The 25,167-nt window shown below is 35.0% G+C and overlaps 1 protein-coding gene and 1 pseudogene across 1 annotated transcript; one reads left to right on the forward strand and one right to left on the reverse strand.

Moving 5' to 3' along the window:
* Positions 1-4,296: 4,296 nt before the first annotated feature.
* On the reverse strand, positions 4,297-24,667 carry grinaa (glutamate receptor, ionotropic, N-methyl D-aspartate-associated protein 1a (glutamate binding)). Its single transcript, XM_067411213.1, has 7 exons — positions 24,529-24,667; positions 10,547-10,914; positions 9,445-9,563; positions 9,150-9,350; positions 8,660-8,788; positions 8,354-8,497; positions 4,297-6,072 (listed from the first exon to the last, which is right to left on the reverse strand). Exons 2-7 carry the CDS (start codon positions 10,890-10,892, stop codon positions 5,923-5,925), a joined length of 1,089 nt encoding a protein of 362 aa, XP_067267314.1. The 5' UTR covers positions 10,893-10,914; positions 24,529-24,667; the 3' UTR covers positions 4,297-5,922.
* Positions 18,120-21,151, forward strand: LOC137037161 (zinc finger BED domain-containing protein 4-like; annotated as a pseudogene).
* Positions 24,668-25,167: the final 500 nt, after the last annotated feature.

The raw sequence follows: 25,167 nt of genomic DNA on the forward strand, positions 1-25,167 counted from the left end.
TACTACAAGTGGTAACTAAATATATTTTTTAAATACAGAGATAGTATATTAAAAGCACATTTAAGTTCATATTTCATGCTATCACAAAATAGCACAGTTGAATACACTTAAGATGATCTTAAGTAGTACTCAAGAAGAATTTTTAGTATATTAAGTACAAAATTATTGCGCAAAAATAGAGCACTTTAAGTACATTATAGAAGTGTACTTTTTTTTTCACCTGGGCTGCTTTTTGGGTGAACTATCCCTTTAACTGTCACCCCCATTTTTTAAGAATAGACATGAAAATTCAAACTTAATTTAAGAATGCTTTGAAGTACAGACCTAAGTTTGAACTTGTTTTAAAAAAGACACTCATAGATTATTGCTGAAGTGAAAGCACTTGAAATATGACATTAAATTTACTGTAAATCATATGTACTGTACTAAAGTTTTACATAAAATGTATATTTTATCAAATATATTTTATTCTAAAATTGCTATCAAATGAAAGCCATATGTCTAATCCAAATTTGAAGTTGATATCACAAAAATTGAAGTTCCTATGAGATTTTGTTTAGGCTCTGTACTAAAAATAGCCCAAAATATGCAAATTTATACATTTATATCCAATTATCACGAAACAGCTGGCAAATATGGAACCTTGAGACTCAGACCTTTCCGACGATATGTGTTTTGTCAAAGGTTTTGACTATAAAGTAGTTAAAATAAATATTGTAACCTGACACCACCCACTAAGGGGAGGAGCTTGCTAAAAGAAATTAAATTACCGTTTCCATGGTAACGCAACATCCGATTTCAAAACGGTTGAATTTTGAGTTTGTAAGATTTCGAATTTATGATGATTACTAAAATAAAATAAAAATAAGGGATAGTGGCAGTTAAGGGGTTAAAAAAATATAATACGAGTTAATAATCATCTTCGATGGGAAATGTAGTTTTTGCGGGGCACACAGAGGAAGACACCAGAACAGCATAATTTCATTTTAATTGGTTATATATAAATATTTTATATATTATTAAAATATACTTAATAGTATTTTATACAATAAAATAGAAAAAAAGTTATTTTAAGATGCAATAATATTACCGTTTCACATAATACGTTTTTTTTTTTTCTTGAAAGTGAACAAATTTTTTTATTTTTACTATCTCAGTTTAATATTGAGGGGCAGGAGGAGTGTTTGGGAAACTTGTTTGGTAACAGTCAGTGTGTGTGTGTGTGTGTTTGCTGCTTCTGGAGCCGGTCACATTGCTCAGGGTCCTCCCTCAGTAGGGTTAACTTGTGACATCATAGTGGAGATTCCGTTCTGGCGCTCTGAACTGCAGCTCTGACTCTGGTCTGCTGTTGGTGTGTTAGTGGACATGTGCATCTGAAAAAGAAAGAGATGCACCGTCTGGAAAAGTTGATGGAGGGGGAAGCTGGAGGAAAGAAAGGGAAGAAGAGAAAACGGAAGATCACAAAGCCAATGCCACTTCTTGTGGAGGTCAAACCTCTGGTCAGATCTTCCTTCTTGAAGCCAATAGAAGGAGAACTGCCAATGCTCCCAAGTGTCTCCGAACACCTCGCTCTACCAGCCGCTGGCTTCAAATTCCTGCCGTCGGTGACAAAACCACCTGAGGATGTGTTATCCCTGCTTCTGGAGGATCCTCCATGTCCAGATGGAGATGTTTCACTCCTGTCTCAAGTGCATCCACTCAAACCACAGACGCTTCCATTGGCGGTTCCTTCGCGTCCCACTCCAGCACCTGATGAACGGTTTTCCATCCAACGCTTTTCATCTCAAGTTTGTCCTCCTGCACCCGATAAAGTCATTGCTCTGCGACGTCCTCCCAGCCAGAAGCCGTTCATCTCTTCCCTGTTGGAACTCATGTTGGTTGACATAGAGGATGAGGAGAACGAGTATGTGGCGTACACGGGGAAGACCTTCCGGGCCAGAGACTTACTCAAGTCTGAACGCCCTCAGCCGGAAGTGAAAATGAAACCGAGAAAGATGGCTGCTTGGTTGGAGAAGGACAGCGAGGTGCAGGAGGAAGTGTGGGAGAGCGAAGTGGAGGAGGTCCAGGGATTTGAGGAAATGGGAGACTCCAGCGTCATACAAGGCCTTGACTCTCAGATCGATGAGCACATGATCCGTGTAACCTCTCCTGACGGTCCCAAGAATGAGACCCAGCACCATGTGAATGTCCAGGAAAAGCACAAAAGACTTGTTCTGTTCACCTGGTTTGAGGAGAAGGCCAAGAAAAAGGAGGAGGAGAAAATACGGAAGGAGAAGGAGCGAAGAGAACAGGAGTTGCTGCTTGAACGCTACAGGAACGATCCGAAACTGAAGCACTTGTTGATCAACAAACACAACCGCAACTACTGCTCCTCCTAAAGAGCATTGTCCCTTTTCAACTTTAACCTGTTTAAATTAAAAAAGTGTGCTAACTAAAACATGAGTAATATGAAGTGAATCACTTTTGAACAACTGTTTGTTAAGGTAAATCATTCAATTCAGCTCATAACAGTGAAGTTCACAGGTAAATAATGATCAATTAGTATAAAATAAAATAAAACCTGCACAAATGTAAAGAAAACAAGCTGACAAAAAGATTGAATCCAATATTTGGTGATAAAATAGCATGAGTGATTTTAAGTTATTTTTCTGCAGGCTGGTCATTTTTGACTGTGAACGCCACAAGTGTGACTTTATGGCATTTTTTTTTTACAAAATAAAAGCATTTCAAAACAAATTTCTTGGTAAACATTAAAGCACACATTTTTTTCATGTTTTATTTAATATGGACAAAATTATCCACAAATATATATTTTTTTTTTCACTCAAAAACTGATGTAAGCTCAGATAAGTAAGATCTACGATCGATCAACTCCAAAAAGAAATAATATAAAACTTGTAGAAATTGAAGGAAAACAAGTTGACAAAAAGATTTAATTCAATATTTGCTGATAAAATAGCGTAACGTGATTTATAAGCAATTTTTTTAGGCTGGTTATTTTTGATGGGGATAATCAAAAATAGTGTTACAATGTGGGGAAAATAAAAACACAAAATGGTATAAAATTTTTTGGGGGAAGTTGTTAGTAGAGTGAGTAAAGTCAGTAAATTTTAGTTCATTTTTGGGTATGGGAAAATCCTCTCGGGGTCAAAATTACCCAAACACATGAGGGTGAATATATACGGAAGAGGATTAGGGCCAAGCAATAATAAAAAAATAAAACCATCTCGATATTAAAGTTGTTAAATTTCGAGAAAAAAGTCCAAATAAAATGTTGAGAATAAAGTAATTAAATTAAGAGAAAAAAGTTGTTAAATTACGAGGACAAAATTGTTAAATTATGAGAAAAATTTGGTTAAATTTCGAGAAAAAAAGTCAAGAAATATGTTGAGAATAAACTCATTAAATTATGAGAATAAAGTCATTAAATTACGAGAAAAAAGTTGTTAAATTATGAGAACAAATTCGTAATTTAACGAATTTGTTCTCGTAATTTAAAAACTTTTTTCTCATAATATAATGAGTTTATTCTCAACATTTTATCTTGACTTTTCTCAAAATTTAACGAGTTTTTTCTTGTAAATTAACAAGTTTATTCTCAACATTTTATTTAGACTTTTTTCTTGAAATTGAACTATTTTTTTCTTGAAATTTAACAACTTTAATCTCGATGGTTTTATTTTTTATTATTGCTTGGCCCTAATCCTCTTCTGTATGAACAGGACGTTACGTCATAATTGAGCAACAAATATTAATAAATCAAAAACACTAGTTTTCCATACAAAGATGAATTTTATGAACAGCTGTAAATTTGATTTTTTATACTCACGTGGAATGCAACTGTCTCTGAGTGATTCACTGATTCATAATTATTCTCATAACCATTTTATTAACAGTTCAAGTCATGTGACCTCCTTTTCAGTCACAAAGAGCAGAAGTAATGAAGATTCCAAGCTGTGTTTTCCTCTAAATTTTATTCTTGTAATGAAACGCAAACAGGCTGCAGAGGAATATATTTTAACTTCAGTTTAACAAATTTGTTAAATTATGAGAAAAATGTGGTTAAATTTCGAGAAAAAAGTCGAGATAAAATGTTGAGAATAAAGTCATTAAATTATGAGAATAAAGTCATTAAATTACGAGAAAAAAGTTGTTAAATTATGAGAACAAATTCGTAATTTAACAAATTTGTTCTCGTAATTTAACAACTTTTTTCTCATAATATAATGAGTTTATTCTCAACATTTTATCTTGACTTTTTTCTCGAAATTTAACCACATTTTTCTCGTAATTTAACGACTTTTTTCTCAACATTTTATCTCGTAATTTCTCAAAATTTAACAAGTTTTTTCTTGTAAATTAACAAGTTTATTCTCAACATTTTATTTAGACTTTTTTCTTGAAATTGAACTTTTTTTTTCTCTAAATTTAAAAACTTTAATCTCAAGATGGTTTTATTTTTTTCAGTTCAGGTCACGTGACCTCCTTTTCAGTCACAAAGAGCAGAAGTAATGAAGATTCCAAGCTGTGTTTTCCTCTAAATTTTATTCTTGTAATGAAACGCAAACAGGCTGCAGAGGAATATATTTTAACTTCAGTTTAATGCAAATGTACAGTGCAAAGAGATCGATCTACAAAGCTCAAACACACCTCAATCCACTATAGCTTTACTTATGCAGAAGTTAGTTATAAAGACAAACACTATATTAAAAAAGGGTTATGCCACCCAAGTCACCGATCATGTCTTTCACAGCCAGTTTAGTGTTCAGCAGCTCCACATGCAAGTCTGGGTACATGACATTTCAATGAATGTTAGGAATTAAGTTAAATTTTACATTCACATCTGAAACCATCTGCAGTGGATATTCTTGAACATACAGAAAAATGTGTCCTTAATATGCTTGCTTAAATGCCTATCAATGTTTAAATAGACACTCTTTATTGTCTAGCACAGTTTAAAATGAATCACATTACCATGTGCGTTACCCAGCAGACTCCCTCTGGCAGTTCAATAAATAACTTACTGTATAAATAACCACAAAAACATCAATTGCAGGAAATATCCTAGAAATATCCTGTTATTTTCCAGCACATGGAACATTTTTGCAAGTTAACATGAAACTTGTGACACTTTCAAGAGCATCTATTCCAATCGCATCAGTTAAAATAAGGGAACACGTCTCTTTCCCTCATTCACACGCACTCAAAAAAACCCAAAAAACCTACTGAATGAAAAAAAAAAAGTAGTCAGCATGAAAAAGAAGAGTCATGTAGTGTTTGAGCCTCAAATACTGACCTTTTGAATGATTTAAGACAACCTCAACATCTCACCTTCCTCTCAAATGAAAGAGAAATAAACTATATACAGGCTTTAATTTACTTATACTGTAGATAAAACAGTCAACTGTACAACCGTTTGTCATCTTGGAGTCTATATATATCAGTGGTGTTACGTTGCAAAGCGGTGATGTTAGAAACGCGCACATTCAGATATTCATGCCGAGAACTGGAGGAGTGTGAGCTTTATTTGACTTTTATTTACAAGCAAATGTTTGGAGAAGGATCTGTGTGTGTGACATTCTTCGCTATCATGCAGAGACTACATTAGTATTAGTAGTGTTCTCGACATATCAACATCCGTTCATTGATATTTGCACTTTCTTTATCCCTCAAATGTCAATCACGTGCAAAAGAGGTCGGGTGAATTTTCGGTCATGCGGTTTGGATGCAAACACACTATGCATCTCCAGAATCACGGAAGCGGTTTTAAATACATTTCTATTGGTTGATTTTTGCGATTGACCAACCTGTACATGTGGACATACAGGGAATGTGAGAAAAGAAAATGAGGAAAGGTGAGGTGATGCATCATTCCGTGTAAAGTGGACTGCACTTCCCTTTTTTCACGGGAAGTGGGCGCACTCAGTCCCTGGCACGACCCACGATGGTCAGGATGTAAAGGAAGATGTTGATGATGTCAGTGTAGAGGTTGAGAGCCGCGTAGACGTACTCCTCTGGGCTGATGGCCAACTTCTTGTTGCCGAGGAGAAGCTGAGTGTCCACAGCCAGGAACTGTGAAAGAACAAACAAGCATTGAGAGTCGCTTTCATGTTGCAGCTCCTCTCTTCCCAGTCTGTCAGTAACGCTCTGTTTAGTTCCAGTCTCTATGAAGCCCCGCCTTCTGAAAAGCACAGTGTGCTCTGATTGGTCGGCTGGAGCAGTGTGTTGTGACTGGTGTTTGGAAAATGTCCCACCCCTTACAATAACCGCCAGTTTCAAAACACTACTAACTAACTCAACCAGGCCCCGCCCCTTTATTCTGCTTTTTTATTTAGAGACTTCTTTCAAAACCTTTTTTTTTTTTGTATTATTAAATATTACCGACCTCAAACTTTTGAATTGCATATCAATTTCCTGAAAGCTTTTCCCAAGAGCTCCTGCTGTAATTACTTGATAATCCAACAATTTGAGTTCCTGATGCTGAATTTCACTGCTCCGAAAGACTTTTATGCAGCCAGTCAGACTGGAAAATTGGAGGCTTCAAAAGCGCCCAAGTTTGGTGACCCAGTTTAAGACAGATGGTATAACATTATACACGTGTTTTGACAAGGACGGTGACTTTAAAGGTTTAGTTCACCCAAAAAATGTAATTTCTGTCATTAATTACTCTCCCTCATGTCGTTCCACACCCGTAAGACCTTCATTCATCTTCAGAACACAAATTAAGATATTTCTGATGAAATCCGAGAGATACATGACTCGTCCAATATAATCAACACTTTCAAGGTCCAGAAAGGTACTAATTATATTGGACGAGTCATGTATCTCTCGGATTTCATCAGAAATATCTTAATTTGTGTTCTGAAGATGAATGAAGGTCTTCCGGGTGTGGAGCGACATGAGGGAGCGTAATTAATGACAGAAATTACATTTTTTGGGTGAACTAACCCTTTAATCGCAAACAATCAATCAATCTACAATAGCAAAGTGCAGGTTTTTCCATATCAGCACTGTGCATGACATTAATTCAGAACTTTTTATTATTATTATTATTATTATTTCAATAAAATTAATGTACTATATTTTAGTTGGATGATTTTTATTTAGTATTTTGTATTTGTAGGGGATTTTATGGTACCAAATTATATTTACGCAGTAGTTAGAAATCATTTATTTCACTTAAAGAGATAGTTCACCTAAAAATGAAAATTATCCCTTGATTTACACACTATGTATATATGACTATCTTCTTTCAGATGAACACAATCGGAGATTTAAAAATATTCTGGCTCTTCCAAGGTTTAAAATGGTAGTGAATGGGGGACGAGATTTTGAAGCCCCCCAAAAAATGCATTTATCCATGATAAAAATAATTCATATGGCTCCAGGGGGTTAATAAAGGCCTTCTGAAGCAAAGCGATGGGTTTTTGTAAGAAAAATATGAATATTTAAAACTTTATTAACTATAATAACTAGCTTCCGGCAGACGGAAACCCATTTTTTGGGCTTCAAAGCCCAAAGGAAGAGCCAGGATATTTTTAAATATTTCTCTGATTGTGTTCGTCTGAAAGAAGTTAGGATGGCTTGAGGGTTAGTAAATCATGGGATAATTTAGATTTTTGGGTGAACAAACCCTTTAATTTTGGTCTCTTTTTAAAGACAAAACTTGGCAGATTATTGCTGAAGTGAAAAAAAGCTAGAAAAAGTTATAGAAACTTACATTTATTGTTATGAAAAATTCACAAAAATACTATTTTCAATTGTGTACCAAATTTGAGGTTGATATCTCAAAAAATGAGCTTTCAGTAAGATTTTGTTTGGGTGCAGTACCAAACGTTTCCCCTAGATGACATTTGCTTTCCATTCATTTCCAATGTGCTCATTTCTGACCACGCGAAGCACAAGTGTGACTACTATTTACAGAGTCATTTAACCTTTTCTAATCACGTCCATGATTTTTTATGTGTGTGCGTTTTCATAGCTAATGCTAAAACCTTTCCCTTAGTCGAGTTCACTGAAAAATCAGTGTTACCTCATCCTTTTTCACTTTACTGTTCTATTTTGGTCTTCCTGTTTTATTTTCTTGTTGAAAACAGTTGTGTAACCTAATGAAGTGTAGAATTCACAATACAACGTCTTTTCTAAAGTTCAAAGTAAACTGTGGTTTCTGAAGTAGCTAAAGAAAGAGATGAAGGCAGTTCTAAGAACTAAATTAAGCAGAGAGAGAAGCTCAGATGTACAACTTCATGGAATATCTTAATATACTGACAGCTTGAATGCCTTTTATCATTAATGCAAGTAAAGAACAGAAGATCTGATGAATTTAACGTGGCCATTTTTCAGTGGTACTCACGCAGGTGAACAGCAGGGCCCCGAGCGAAGCGTAGACGATGTGCAGGATTTTGTTTTGGATGAAGATGCAGAGGAAAGAGGCGATGACCAGGACAATCAAACAGACGAAAAGAACGCCCCAGCAGGAAGTGAAGTCATATTTGCTCTGTTTTTGTAAAAGGAAGAATAAAGTTAATGTTGCCATTATCATGTTTTTGGTGACATAAAATGTGAATAAAATCAAATTGTAATTCTAAAGGAAGGAAAACTATGAGACTGCTAGAGTCAGAGAGCTGATCTGGGAATAAAGAGTCGTGAGCAAACAAACCTGCAGTGAGAAAAGCACAACAGTGAAGCAGACGACCACAGTGATGCCCACAGCCATGATGACCGTATCTGTGTCATAGAAGCTGGCAATCATTCCAACCATATAGGACAGACTCAGAGTCAGGATGGACTGAGAAAGAAAGAGAAAAGGGTTGATTAGTACATAAACGCCTAAATATAAATCATATTTTAATATATAAACATATTTTATAGAATTACATATTTCACTTAGATATATTATATTTATATATATATATATATTATATATTATATATATATATATATATATATATATATATATATATATATATATATATATATATATATATATATATATATATATATATATATTATATATTATATATTATATATATATATATATATATATATTATATATTATATATTATATATATATATATATATATAAATATATAATAAACAATATTGCATATAAAAACACTAAATAAGTGTGTAAATTAGTGCAGCTGTACCAGTGCCACCAGGTTCCATGGGTGTTTGCGGCGAAACTCTCCACAGCAGCTGAGAACGATGAGTGCCACAAAGAAGATAGCGTAGGACACATAGTACGTCCACCGATTTCTCCGTACAAACAATTTGACGTCATTTGAAAAGGTGAAAACGGCAACAAAAGAGAAGGTGACCAGCAGCTGTACAGTCAAGACCAAAAACACCTGAGGAGAGAGTGACAAAACAGTGTTTTTCTTTAACACACCGTACTGCTACATACACTATTTATATACACCGATTCTGTCCCTTACTGTTTACCTTTCTAATAAAGGCCTGTCGGATACTCTTATCTTCCCAGCCGGAGTTTGTAAACTCATCATTGCCATAGTAAGAGGGGGGTCCATCTCCACCATGGTATCCAGGGCTCTCTACAGAAGCTGTCAAAACACAAATAATGTGCCTGTTAGATGCAAGTCCTCACAGCATTTCAATGCACACTGAAGTAAAGGACCAATTTAAACAGTTTATAGCTTTGGCAAGGGAAAGCACATTTCATAGCATGCACACCAGAAAGGCCTCTTAATATATAATACAGTCCTAATTGTTACAGCAGAGACTGGAGATGAGGTAAGGAAAGAAAAAATTATACATTTACTGCACTCTCAAAGCTAGTGAACTTTTGTTGAATTGCTCGGGCAAAGCATTTTACCTTGAATAAGCCTCAAGAGGACCAAGTACATTACCTAAACACACTTATTTAACCTAAAAACATGTGGACTTACTGCTCTTAACCCTGTGGTCCTCTTCGTTTAATGGTCACACTTTGGCTCTATCATGGTCAAAAGTGACCGAAGCCTTGAAAACCAATGTAATATATTTTTGTTCAATAATATTTTTTATTATTATTGATATTATATTGATTATGCAATATTTATAAAATCTTTATTAGCTATTTTTCCCCATTGAAAATCATACACATTTTTCTAATATATTATTTAAATAAGCTCTTAACCCTCTGGTCCTCTTCGTTTAGGGGCCACACTTGGCTCCATCATGGTCAAATGGTTTATTTTAATATTTATTTATTATTATTTATTATTTTTATCAAGTTTTGGATTTGGATCTATACTTTTTTTGTTTGAAATGTTGATTTGAAGTGTCAGTTTTTGAATACATTTTACTACAATCAAACCTGAACTCAGAAGACATTTTGTTACACAGCATCAAAATTCAATAGAAATGTAACAAAAATGAACAGGAATGCTTTACCACAGCTTCATAAATCTGGATCTGATCTGATTTCAACCTCTTATTTGAGTCTTTTGGCTCAATTTTACCATATTGTTACAGCCACACCAGTTCATTTGTGTGTAAAGTGGAAATATCCAGAGTAAAAAGTAAATTTCCTAACAGTTCTTACCATTAGGATCTACACCAAAGGCAGGCTGGGCGGGCCCCTGCTGGTATGGGCTCTGAGGGTACGGCCCCTGAGCGTAGGGCCCCTGAGCGTAGCCCGCCTGTGGGTATGGCATCTGTGGATGTGGGTACGGCGCAGGGCCGAAACCTGGTGCCGTAGGTTGGAAACCTGGCTGGCCGTAACCAGACTGCACATAGGGCGCCGGTGCCACATACGGAGGGGCCACTGGACCCTGGCTGTAGTTGGGCGGAGGCATTCCAAAGGCATCCATTTTGGGCGGCTCGTAGACATTGTTGTGGAGGGGGTTGTTCTCCCCCATCATAGGGTAGGTGGGCTTTTCCTGGGACATGTCTCCTTCCCTCACTGGAATCCTGATATTGACAGAAAAACAGAAAGGAAAGCGATGTAAAAAAAATAGTACAATAAATATTACTACTGAATGGTGGGAATTACAATTGAATACAACACTTCAAAAACCTCCATCATACATCATCCAAGCGTTCAGGAAGTTATTTGAAGAGATTCAGAGCATTGTGGGCTGCAGTTTCTCATTGTGAAAGTGGACATATTGTGATTGCAGGTGGTTCCTGGAAACCCACGTGTTTTTATAGACACTGATGTTGAAGTAAATGAATGTGTTGTTAGGCAAATCCCTTCAGTTAAAGCTGTCAAAGTGTGACTATAAAAAGCAGATTTAACCTGTGAATGACACGCCTCTTGTTTCTAAGGGGTCGTTCACATACAGCGCATTCTTGTGTTTAAAAAGCTAGATGGAGCATAATGTAATGGGAAAAACAGTTGGTTACAACTTTTATAGGTAACACTTTACAATAAGGTTTCATTTAACCAACTACATTAGTTAACATGGGCTAAAAATGAACAATACTTCTACTGCATGTATTAATCTTAGTTAATGTTAATTTCAACATTTACTAAATGCATTATTGAACATCAAAAGTTGTATTTATATTAGTTAATGCACTGTGAACTAACATGAACATGTATTTCTATTAAGATTAATGTATTAAGATTAATAAATACTGTAACAAATGTATTGCCGATTGTTAGTTAAAACACATTAACTAATGTTAACAAATGTGAAATGTTAGCAAATTATACTATATAAGTGTTATAATCTTATATCTAAATAATAATAAAACACTAAAAACTTAGTCATTTTGAATGCTACAAGTGAATTTAGGAACTTTAAGGATATTCATTTATAGATTTGTTATAGATTAAATCAGTGTTTAAAAAAAAATCAGTGTAAAAAATATGGGAAATTAGCAATATCTAATATTGTATGATAATTGTATGATAAATGTTTTTAATATAATACTGTAATGTTTACAAATTGCAATGTACCAACTGTAAAATAAAGGAAAATAAAAAAAGTTTTTACATCTTCACCATTTATTCAAATATTATTAACTCTTTCCCCGTTCATGCAATATATCAAAAGAAAGAACAGATGCTGTGCTTTTAAACATAAAAACCCGTTTTATTCTAGCTTCATGCATTTATTTTTATAAAATATACCCACAAGTGAATGTTGATTAAAAAAGAAATTTAAATAAAGCATTTTGAGCAAAAAGCGGAGCCAAACATAGTTGTCAAAAACTATATTTAGATCGGATCCATGGATTGGATCTCATCCATCAACACCCCCAAAGCTTCACAGTCATATTCCTCGTCCTGCGTCGACATTTCATTCAGTAACGTTAGGCAGTTTTGATTTATATGCCGTTTAATGTTGATAATCGCTTTATTTTACATATGCATCCGCTTACATACACTATTGCTTGTTTCTGCTTCTTTTTTCCAGTGTTTTGATCAAGAGATTCTATACTCTTTCAGAAGATGTGTAATAGCGCCCCCTACCGTATGGCGGGGAGTTTAAAGATTGTGTAAGCCTGTTGCGTAGTTGTGTTTTATCTGTGATAATAACGCAATCAAACATGCCAAAATGTGCGACTTAATTTTTGTCCGAACCAAACAAAGAAATTACAAGAGAGAACCAACAAAATATACTGATTATGTATGTTTGTTCCTGCCAGATTTTTGTTTTTAAAAATAAGACCTGTTGCTAGTTTACCAAATAATTTTAAATATTTTCCTCATTTTTGGTGGTTTATTCAAACTTGTAGGGGCCTTTCATATATGTAGCATAGTAAAAAACTAATGAATAATCTCTGCCCTTTAAGGGAACTTCACAGAATAACAGCAGTTATGTAACACCGTCCCATTTACCAAATCCCATGTGACTTGATCTGAGCTCAGCAGTCTGTCCAGCATTTAAGACCAGGTTATATTCAGCGGCCTGTTTTCCACTGTCTCTCTTCACAGATTAAATACATCAATCGTTTTTCTTCAACAAACACAGTGAGAAAAGTCCTGATCCTTTTAACACATGCAAGATGGCCACAATGAATTTTTATCTCTCAAACACCAGCTATTATCTTCTGTTTGGAGTGATTACATTTTATTTTCCTTTTTTTGGGATGAAAAACCATAAGCTATTATTTTCTATAATCTGTGGTTCACATCACGGTGCTCTGTTGAATCCAAGTGGTGTTGAAAGCTCTTTATTCATTAACTTGTTTATCTCTCACTTAAACTACACAAATAAAATTAAGCGAAAGGCTTAATGTGTTGCTGTGGTCTGGAGGGGTTTATATTTACGACTGGCCTACTGGAAATGAAACATATTGGCTGTTCAATGCGGAGGAATCAAATTACTTCACAGCAGAGCTTTAAATATATGAATGAATCATTAGGTAAGTTAAGGAGAGTCTTTAATCAATGTCATGTCTTTTGAGTTCAGCTTTAATGAGAAAAACTCAGGTCGCTTATGCTCTTGATTTAAAGGTGACGTCATAAATGTCTAATCAAATGTGCCATCAATGCAACATCTTAACTAACGGATGTCTACGATAGTGATCAAAATAGAGTTAATCACCTTTTGAAATTAACTTGACGCTTCAAATAAAGATTGTATCAATTACATTGTTAGCTGGCGACACGTGACTGTTGAAATGTGTTTGTCATTGAATCATTCATTCAAAAGGTTCGTTCAAAAATTTGTGAAGTCCTTATGTAGGGCCCTATAAAATACGTTTTATTTTTTCCCAAATTCCGTTTTTTCCATTTTAATTTTTCTGGATTTCGTTTTTTTTTTCGTTTAATTTATTTTTTGACTCCATTTTAATGGTTAAATTAAATAGTAATCAAAAAGCATGTCTAATTAATTGAATTCTTAAAAACAACAATATTAATTAATTTAAAAATATATTTTTATGAATTTTGTTTTCTTCAGAAGTTCTGTTGTGTATTTAAATTTTTCTGGCAATCAAATGAACACATTTATCTTTTAATCATGAAATTAAACTATTTTTGTCAAACAATGTGTTGCACAACAGAACTTTACTGTTAAAATTAAAACATGGAAGAAACACTGAGATTATTGTTTAAAATATATTTTAATGATTAATTATTAAATTAATTTATCTAAATTGTACTGTACAACAGTAATATGTTTCTGTCATGTTAAATCGAACTTTTATTTTGACGGTTTGCCTAGAGCTTTGAGTTTCTGTGTTTATGACGGTAATTTTCTCAAACGAAGCGGTTAAATGCTGATGAAGTGACTTTCAGAGCAGCTCTGAAGATGAATTTGTGGGTTCATATAGTGAGGCGACAGAGGACGAAAACACAGCGAGCGTCGCATGTGCTTTAGCGTGCGTGCGTCCGCGCGATTGTGTGTGAGGTAAATGAAACTGCGCTTCCGCATCATTCATTTCAGTCACACAGGCATGCAGGATTCATGATTAAATCTTGTCTTTTTGCAGTTTAATATTCAGTCACTAGTCTATATTGCGATTTAATTTACGTGTACTGACCTGCTTTTAATTCATTCATCAAAAATTTGACAAATTCCGTGACATTCCGCGTTATATAGTAAATTCCGTTTTTATGAATGGATTCCGCGATTCCGTCCGCGATTCCGTGATCGCGGAAATTATATGGCCATTGAGTCATTGAGTCATGAGTCATTGAGTCATGGCCATTGAGTCATTGAATCATTCATTTTTAAATAGACTGCAGCAATATTTTATCAGAACCTATAATAGCCTAAATGACATTGTGAAAGAATCGTGATTTCTATTTTAAATAAAACTAAATTGTGATTCGCGATTCGGAATCATGCAGCTGTACTGCAGAGACAACTTTCTCTGTATTTATATTTATCCACCTTATTTTTAACCTGCCATTTGTAACTTGAATGTGTCGGTGTCTTTCACTTCCAGTTATTTTAGCTGCACAAAAACTGAGATTCAAGAGTCGAGATGAAAGATTTGAAGAAACCATCCAAACAGACGAAAAATAACAATTTTCTGAAGTTGTCAAACTACACTGCTGGGTTAAAAATAGACAAAACCCAGTGATCAGGTTGTTTTAACCCAGCATATTTGACCCAACCTGCTGGGTAGTTTTATTTAACTCAACTATTGCTTAAAAATGACTGTATTTCTTGCTTAAAATGAACCCAAAGTATGTTGGAAATGAACATTTATTAATAAGTTTAATGAATAATATTAAATTGCTTATTAATAAATGTTCACCTTTTGATTATTATTGTTGCCTCTAGTAATTATGTGTCTGATTCTTAATTTCCAACATATTTTGGGTTAATTTTAGGCCAGCTATATAGTAATTTTTAAACAATACTTGAGTTAAATAAAACTACCCAGCAAACATTTAACCCATCCGCTGGGTTTGTCCATTTTCAACCCAACTTGGGTTGTTTTTAACCCATCATTTTAAGTGTGTAGTAACAAAATGGATGTCAACGCACAAAAATGTCAGCAAAATCAAACCGCTAAATGGGGTCTCTGAGGATTGCGGTCTTAACTGGTGATACAGTTTGTTTTAAGAAGGGTTACAAAAGGAGGGAAATCCTCTTAGGAGACATGCGGTAGATAAAAAAACAGACACTTTACTTGGCGACGGCTGATGTGTTCAGAGGGAATTACGAAAAATAAACCAGATAAAAAAATAATAATAGTGGTTTCCACAAAAATATTAAAGCAGCACAACTGTTTTCAACATTGATAATAATCAGAAATGAGCATTAAATCATCATATTACAATGATTTCTGAAGGATCATGTGACACAGAACACTGGAGTAATGATGCTGAAAATTCAGGAATAAATTACACTTTACTATATATTCAGTTAGAAAACATACATTTTAGATTGAAATAATATTTCACTGTTTTTACTGTATTTTTAATCAAAAAATGGCCGCCTTGGTGAGCAGAAGAGAATGAAAGGTAGTGTATAATCCATAAAACATGTCTGAACTGAAAGTTTTAAATCGGCTGTGGCTGAAAAACGTTAACTGACAATTTCTGATTTTCCCAAAAGCCTCACAAAGTTCCAGAGCAGATGTGCGTCTCAATTATTTCCATGGATATTTTGTCCATTCTGTAATCTATGGACCCATGTCAAATTCATCACACTATGCCACACAACAGAATAATCCATCAAATGAGATCACCTTATATTTCTCCAAAACTTTTTCCAAATGTGCATGGAAGATGCATATCCCAGCTTCATCAGAATTTTATTTCCATGTGGATGAAGAAGTTAAATATCGAAATATAGAGGTTCGAGAGTCAAATGCCAATGTAATATAACACAAAGTATAGTTAAAAGTGTACATTCAATTTTAAAAATATTTACAATGTTAAAAACTCTTGAAATGCATGCAAAAGGGAACATTACGTGACTTTCTTTGCATTGGTCTAACCATGAATTTACATGCATCCATGAGCATATGATGGCAAACAAAACACAGCTAACCAATGCACAGGAAGTGAGCTAAATCAGATAAGAGTGGCTGAGCAGACATTTGCAAGCGTCCATCATCAGCTAAATGACACTCCAGCATTTGGTCATCTCTACTGATAAGCACCAGGCCTAAAAGCACAGAAAACATACACCAATTCCTCAACTACAACAGAATTGTGATTTGCAACGGACAGATCGCCAACACCCAAAACTATATGTTTTAAGATTTACAGCCTCTAACTATGCACAATGTATTAATGTCAAGCAATGCTGAGGAAATAGATGTGGGTATTGAGCTTTATAATATGCTGAGAGAGGTAGAAAGAGATGATGAGTAGGCCTGAATGTTATCCGGGAAGGTGGTGACTTTGCAAATAGTGTGAACTGAGAACATCAATGTTCTACCAAAACATAAAAAAATAAAGTGTACAATCAAGGATTTCATTAACAAATCTCACTAGGCTCCAGTATCACAAGAGGAAGCACATGATGCAATAAAATGCAATGTCACACTGACAGAAAGTGGCAGTTGTTATCAAAGTCTTGCACATTAGACATGTGATAAAGTTTTTCCATTTATTTGTTTGTCTGCATGTTTCCAAACATGGGTTTGACCAATACTGCACATCTTTTGCTTGACAAAAAGAAACCATAAGAGACTGTGTATGGCAAGCCGTTTAAGCATTTATTTCTTTACAACAGCTAGTATCTATTTTTGTTACTAGTACTTATTTTTTAAAATACTTAAGTAGTTATTTTTTTCAAATTCACTAAAATTATTTCACTATTAATTAGATACTAGTTAGGGATGCAGAATATATCGGCCACCATATCAGTATCGGCCGATATATGTGCATTTTTAATGTTAGCGTTATTGGCCTGATAAGAAAATTTGGCCGATATATTAAAGCCGATAAATTTGAGATGGTTTAGATGTGCACTATCCGCTATTATGGTTTTCAATTGCTTGAAATATGTTTGAAATCACTTCAAAAAGGAAAATACAGTTAAGTACAACATACAGCACAAGTCTGTGCTACATAATATTATAATGAGAACATTATAATTGTGTGTTTGGGACATTGGGCTTTTAATGGTGAAACTTTTGTTTTTGTAATCAGCCTCTCAAAAATTATATAAATATTTTGATTTAGATTTATTGGCCAATATATATATATATATATATATATATATATATATATATATATATATATATATATATATATATATATATATATTTATATTCAAACATAATATATCAATTTTAATATATCAATTTATATCATAATATATCAATATACATATCGGTTATTGGCCAATAACCGGTATATATTGGCCAATAAATCGAAATCAAAATATTTATATAATTTTTGAGAATATTTATATAATTTCCTGCCCAACATACTGTATTTACCACAAGGCAGATACAGATAATTCTTTATGTTTGAATATATATATTGGTTATACCGATATATATCGGTATATCCGATATATATATTCAAACATAAAGAATTATCTGTATCGGCCTTGTGGTAAATACAGTTTGTTGGGCAGGAAATCCAAACGTTCGCCTATCATCCATTGACCTCAAAAATTGCTTACCATTTGTTAGAGCCCGACCGATATTATCGGCCGATATGAGCTAATTGCATTTAAATCGGCATCGGCGTTTATAACGGCCGATGAAACATGAGAAACAGAGTCTCATGCTTCACTCATGTTATGAGTGTTGCAAAGTTTGCCCACCAGAGAGAGCTCTGCAACTCCCCAGTTGACAACAGCGCCAGAAATCCACTACAGAAGAAAGCTATCAGCCGAGCCACGGAGATGTACTCTTTTGACGGTGAGTCTGTCGTTCGTCATGTGAAATGATTGTAGATTTAGTTCATAGACTGTATATAAAAACAGTGTGGTAGTTCTAGCTAACAGTCCTATCATTATCACTTCTAAATATTCTGTAACATCACTTACAGCCGCTAATGCATTGCTATATTAGATTAGCCACAAAGCTAATACCATGTTTATCAGTGGAAGAGCACGAACGTTAATAAGAGGTCAAACTATAACGTAAGCTTTTAACTTATTCTAAATATATCTGCAGTGTTTCCCACATAATGACCGCGTAACTGTGGCAGGGGGGGCGCATGTAGTCAATGACTAGAAGTTATGTACAGCGTGCCTCGAAAAAACAACAACTGTTACGTTATATATATATATATTTCTCATTTTTGCCTATGTAGGAGATCCCTGTTTATTATTATTATGATTCTAATGATGACATGAGTAATGATACATGGTGATATTATTAATACACATGCTTATTTTTATTCTTTCTCTGTCTTTCTTTCTGCCCTACAGATGGCTGAAAAAGGTGAACGCTGTAGCAGCAAAGTGTGGGACTACTTCTGCAAAGATTCCTCTAATGCAGTGTTCTGCAATATATGTGCAGCTAATGTAAGCCAGGGGTCTATCAAAGCGAAGCAGAAAAACACCTCCAATTTGTGGACTCATCTGAAAACCAAACACAGTGAGCAATATAAAGAGGCACAGCAGCAGAGTGAGGTACAAAAAACTCTTTCTGTTAGAACACAGCAGCCTACCCTGTCACAAGCATTTGATAAGGTACTCAAATGGGGTCCATCAGATCCAAGGGCAAAAAACCATGACAAAAAAGTAATGGAGATGATAGCGACAGAAATCCAAGCTTTTTCTGAGGTGGAAGGTGTGGGGTTTAGAAGGCTGCTGGAGAGCCTAGGTACACTCTGAAGACAGAAAAGTTTTATCGCACAGATAAATTGCATCATGTGCATGCAAAAGTGGTGATCAAGATAAAGGAGCTTTTGGCTGTTGAAAATGCAAAGCATATTGCATTTACAACAGATTGTTAGTCAGGGTCCACTGAGTCGCTAATGAGCTTGACTGCTCACTTCATCGATGAAGAATGGAACAGGGTGCAAGTTGTCCTAAATGTGAAAGCCATGAGTGGATCTCACACTGGAGAGTACATTGGACAGTTGTTTTTAGACATGCTTACTGAGTGGGATATAGACAGTGAACGTGTGCTGCTGGTGCTCAGGGACAGTGGAGCCAATGTTGTTAAGGGGATGAGGTTGGTGGAGATGCCTGACCTCAGCTGCAGTGCTCACACCCTCCAGCTTGTTGTGAATGATGGCCTCCAGGCACAGAGAGCTGTAGGTGACATCCTGGCCAAACTGAAGAGGTGTGCAACCCATTTTGGTCATTCAGTCCCTGCCATGCAGAGGCTTGAACGCAATCAGAAGGATGTTGGTCTACCTGAACACCGCATTCTCCAGGCATGCCCAACCAGATGGAATTCGACATTGCATATGCTCCAAAGCAGTGGTTCCCAAACTTTTTAGTACCCCCTGAAGGGATTCCCATCCTTCTGCGTACCCCCTCTCTTCCACTTTGACTGCAGTCACACCTTTACCATTAAGGGACAATATTTGCCCCCTAAATTGATTTTCCAGTGCATTTTTTTTTTACCTTTATGAATAACTTTATAAAATAAATAATGTTTTAAATAAAAAATGTTCAATAGAGAAATACGCAATGATGGTAAAACTAAGTAAAACTTTTAATTATTAAACTAAAACCGCCAGTAGGTGGCAGCAAGTCACTGCTTTTATGAGTGAATCATCGAGTCATTCATTCAGTAACCAATGGCTGTGAATGAATCATTGAATCACGAAACACAGACGTGTGTTGTAGTTCTGCTGTGGTTTTCGTCAGAACTTTTATTTCACTGCAAAATGGAGTAAATACTGACAGTACTGTGTTTAAAATGTATATGTTGTAATGTAATGTTGTATAATAATGTCACGTTTGCAGTCATGTGGATATTTGGGAACAATTGCATTCTTGCTCGTTATCATCATTAAATACAAGAACTCACACAAGGTATGTTTTTGTATCGGAGAAAGTTTGAGTCTTAAATCGAATTGAATCCATTATCTGTGTCTATATTTGTTCTTCATGCAAGTAAGTGCTAAATCTCCACTTTTACAAAGGTGCATTGTCGAGAAAGACAGTAATTTAGTGCGATTTAAGGCAGCAGACTATCATATGCATGCTGCTTGTGTGGATAGAGTCATTTTTGACTGCAAATGATGAGGTAATCTGATTAAATGTACTGGATTTACGACATTTTGGCAATTAGAAATACATGCTTGATTTTAATATTATTTTAAGGTAGAATTAAATGAACTACTCAGCATTTTGTTCACGTACGCCCTATTGTCACCTCACGTAGCCCCAGGGGTACGCGTACCCCAGTTTGGGAACCACTGCTCCAAAGGATGCAGGAGCAAAAGAGAGCACTGACAGTCTACTCTGGGGACTTTGGACATTTTACATGTCCAAGTGTGGAGGAGTGGGACCTGGTCGAAAAGCTGATCAACACACTGGAACCAATTGAGGAAATTACTCTAGAAGTGAGTAAGTCTGATGCATCTGCATCATGCATCATCCCCACCATTGAGGTTTTGAAAAGATTTCTGGAGACTCAGGGTCCTGAAACTAGAGGAATTCAGACTTTGAGGAAGGTCATGCTCGACAGCTTAACCAGAAGGTTTTCCAAGATTGCAGAGTCCAAAGAAGCAGTGCTGGCCTGTGTGCTGGATCCTCGTTACAAACAGCGTCCCCTCTCTGACAGCACAACCAAGAAGGCCAAAACCTAGCTTGAAAAAGAGGCAGACAAACAACATCAAGCAAGCTCAGCAGCCACTCATAAGGATGCCGAGGGATATTCAAAGAAACCTAGGATGGAGAAGTCCCTAGACCAGAAGCAGAGTGTGCTTGACCATCTCTATGAGGACATGTTGCAGAGCCAGCAAACAGTGGGGTGTCTGAGAGTCTGAACGAAGAGCTGGATCGGTATCTTCAAGAGCCCGTTCTTGATCGCAAAACAGGTTTCACTATTTATTTTTCAGTCATATCAAATTAAGTTATGCTTTTGTATATTAAGTATATAACATTTGTATTTGTCATCATCATCATCAGGTGACCCCTTGCAGTGGTGGAGGCAAAACGCTGGCCGCTTCCAGACTCTGGCTCCATTGGCCAGGAGGTTTCTCACTCCTCCACCTTCATCTGTCCCTAGTGAGAGGGTATTCAGCACTGTGGGGGCCATCTATCAAGATAGGAGGAGCTCTCGAACAGGTTCCAAGGCAGAGATGTTGTGCTTCCTGTACTACAACCTGCCACTTCTCAACTGGCAGTACTAAGGAGCACCCTGTTCAAGACATTTTTCAAAACACTGTTCAAATATTAAAGTTCAGAGCAAGACAGTAAAATTCTAAAAGTATAATTTGTAAAAAGTAGTGAAGGAGGAAAACCTCTTGCCTGTGTGTTGTATATTGAGAACATTCTACATTGTTTAAATTATATTTTGGTATTATTTTATATTTATTTATTTTATATGTAGCTATACATTTAACTTATTTTAATTTTATTTTCAATTCATTGACATGGTTTTGTGGAAAACTGAATTTGTTTGGTATAGCTCTTTTACTTTAACTTTAGTATTATAATTTATTTACAGTACACACACACAGACTGTTAAAACCAGCTTCAACTGGAAGTAAAACTGTTAAATGTTTAAAACCAGTCCATTAAAATTTGATCATTAAAAATATATACTTTTGATGTGCAATTGTTTAGTCATTGAGACTGTAATCTAAGGCTTTTTTTAACATAATCCCTTCTGGAAAATGGTTTATACAGCCCACATACATAGAACACGCAGATATTTTGCTGTTGAATGTTTTGTAAGTGTAGTTTATAGGAAATGGGTCTAATATCCAGTTTATTTTCAAAATCAAAATATCGGCTTATAAATCGGCTCTTTTCGAGTTAATATTGGCATCGGCCCCCAAAAATCCATATCTGTCGGGCTCTACCATTTGTAAGTACTAATAGCTTTACATGGTCGCATGCTCCATTGTTAACATAAATAAATGTGCACTATTATTAGGCACATATCTGTGCGGAGTGTGGAAGCTAAAGTATATATCGCACTTACTGCATGACATGGAGGCTTCAGAGCGATCAAACTGGCATTTTTACCTGATAACAGCGGAAACAACTAAAAATACTCAATTTTTGGTCATACAGATAAGAGTAATACATCATTTGAAAGTAATTTGTGTAAACTCACAATAACAACAAAGCTTTGTGCTTTTGTAAATTAAAGAAAACAAACAGGAGGGGCTGTTTGCCGTCTCCATTAGGAGTGCATCACAAAAATCAACCGAAACTCGGCGTATAGGTTACTTGCCTCACATTTTAAAGCTTAAAATGTCTACTTTTAAATGAACCAATTCAGAAAACAAATAGGCTGGTCTCTGATTATGTAATCTGTATGAAGCTTTATGCAACTAGAAAAATCTTTAGTCTGAGCCCTAGTTATTAGTATCCAGCTTTACTAGTATTTATTTATTGGACATATATATTTACCAACATCCATTTCAATTGTTATTAGAAACATTTCTTATCAAGTACTAGAGTCTAAAGAATGTATACTAGTATTTTGGGTCAATGACGGGTCTTTTTTTTTTTTTTTTTTTTGTCCGAAGGCCTTAATAATAATAAAAAACAAAGATATGTTATCCAAAGTGTGTAAGGTAGTACAACTAGATCTGTTTTATTGAATCCATATATATATTTTGCAACATATAAGTGTATTTTAAAGAGTGTCAAAAGGTCATTCGGTTAAACCGTCCAAAGGCCAAAACAGCCATTTCATTTGTGATTAAAATATCTTAAAATCTAATAAATGTATCTATTTTTTTATTCTGGCATGATTTTATAACATCAACATGGTGCAAAATGGTATTAAAATTATGTGTAGAAGTCGTTGCTTTGTTATGAGAAAAAATGTCTGGAAAAATGAATTTCATTGATATCATTAAGAGTAACCAATAAAAAGGGACCATTTTGGATCAAGTCATGTTGCAGTATCATGTGACATCATTCAGACACCTGCAAAGGACCACATGATCGTGAAGCAAAGTAACTTCACTTGCTCATACGCATGTCCCGAAACATCAGGTCATTCGGTACAACCGCTATAAAACATGGAAAATGTTGTAATATTTTAAAAACTTGTACTAAATATAAAATGTTTGATTGTCCTTTTGCTAGATATCAGCCTGTTAGCATTGTTTGAAAATATCGTCATTTGGTAAAACTGAAATTTTGGTTACACCAAATGACTTTTTTGGTGACAAATTTTGTCCATCTTGTAAAAAAAAAATGACAAAAGCAGTGTTAATTTATTATAAAAACCACACAATCGCATTAACAACACTTAATAACACTCCAAAATTAATTATCTCCATTATGTTTTTTTTTACACTTTTAAAAACATTATTCGTCAATGACCCATTTAATGAATAGTCAATAGTGAAACCAAAAATGTATTACCTTACTAGTAATTTAAAAAAATAAGTAACAGTAACTTAAAACGATAAATGTTAAAACGGCTTGCCATATATTATATGATCAGCAGTCCTTACCACTCCATTCAAACTGTACTACTATCATCAGACATAACTAGTGCCCAAATCAAAGGTTTTATAGATATAAAAAGATCAGCAGGGGCTCCAGTTACTTTAGATTTCACACATAAACTAATAAATTAATAATAATACTAATAAAGTAATTTTAATGAGTCATATGGACACTGATGTAAACGTTTTAAATACCACACTTTCCTCCATTCAGCAACACATTTATGTCAGGAAATCTATTTACATCAATACAAAACTCTAAAATAAAATCTATACATTAGTAAACCGTTTCATTAGCTCATTAAAATGAGGATAAATCTGTCTTAATCTGTCGCGGCCCGCTGCGTAACTTATGTCATCATTATTATGATGTTATGAACCGACCACATTTGCTGTAACATATCTAATGTTGAAAAGTAGCAAATTATAGTATATAAACATCTCTAAATCTTCAGATGTAAACTGTTGTAAACATGTATTCGTCGTGAAAACATAAACGGTGATTTTGCGCACCAAACACCACAACACGAGCGCCATGTCCATCCACCTGCGTTACCCAACAATATTAGCGAATTTAACAGAAAACTAGACAGACTTACCCTTCAGATTAGAGGACGCTCAGCAAAATACGACGTTTGTTTATTAAATAAGAGCAGAAATAGAGTCCGTGTTTGTTGGTTTGTGTTGACGCTGGCTGCGGTAATGCTGCTCTGCTCTGAATCCGTTAGCCACGCCCACCGCGACTCAGACCGTGTGACGTTTATGAAAAGTCACGTGACACATGAGAAACACCGCACGCGCTCTTCACATGGGACGCGAAAACAGATGCTTTCCCGTAATTGCTGGGATTTTCTGCAAATATCTCGAATATATGTTTTAAAGATATATAGAGGAGACAGAAAAATGTTTTTTATAGCGTTTCAGTGACCAAAAGTGACTTAAGTTATTCAAAATAAATATTTTAGTGTTATACAATGTCCTTTTTTACTAACTAGTAAGTTTTGCATCATTTAAATGGTCTAACAAAATGGTGTATGTATAAAAGAAAGTATTGATGACCAGTATCATTTAAAATAGTATGAAATATATTAATTTAATACAAAAACGTTTTAGTTTGAAAAAATCAATAAATCCACTAAAGTTGTGGTTCTCAAACAAACTTTCAAAGGGCCACAAGATGAAAAATTAGCTTGTGCGCTCTTCGTTTGGGGTGCAAACTCAGGGTCTTCGGGGTCTCC

Source organism: Chanodichthys erythropterus, chromosome 15 (assembly GCF_024489055.1).
Source record: "Chanodichthys erythropterus isolate Z2021 chromosome 15, ASM2448905v1, whole genome shotgun sequence".
Classification (NCBI taxonomy): domain Eukaryota; kingdom Metazoa; phylum Chordata; class Actinopteri; order Cypriniformes; family Xenocyprididae; genus Chanodichthys; species Chanodichthys erythropterus.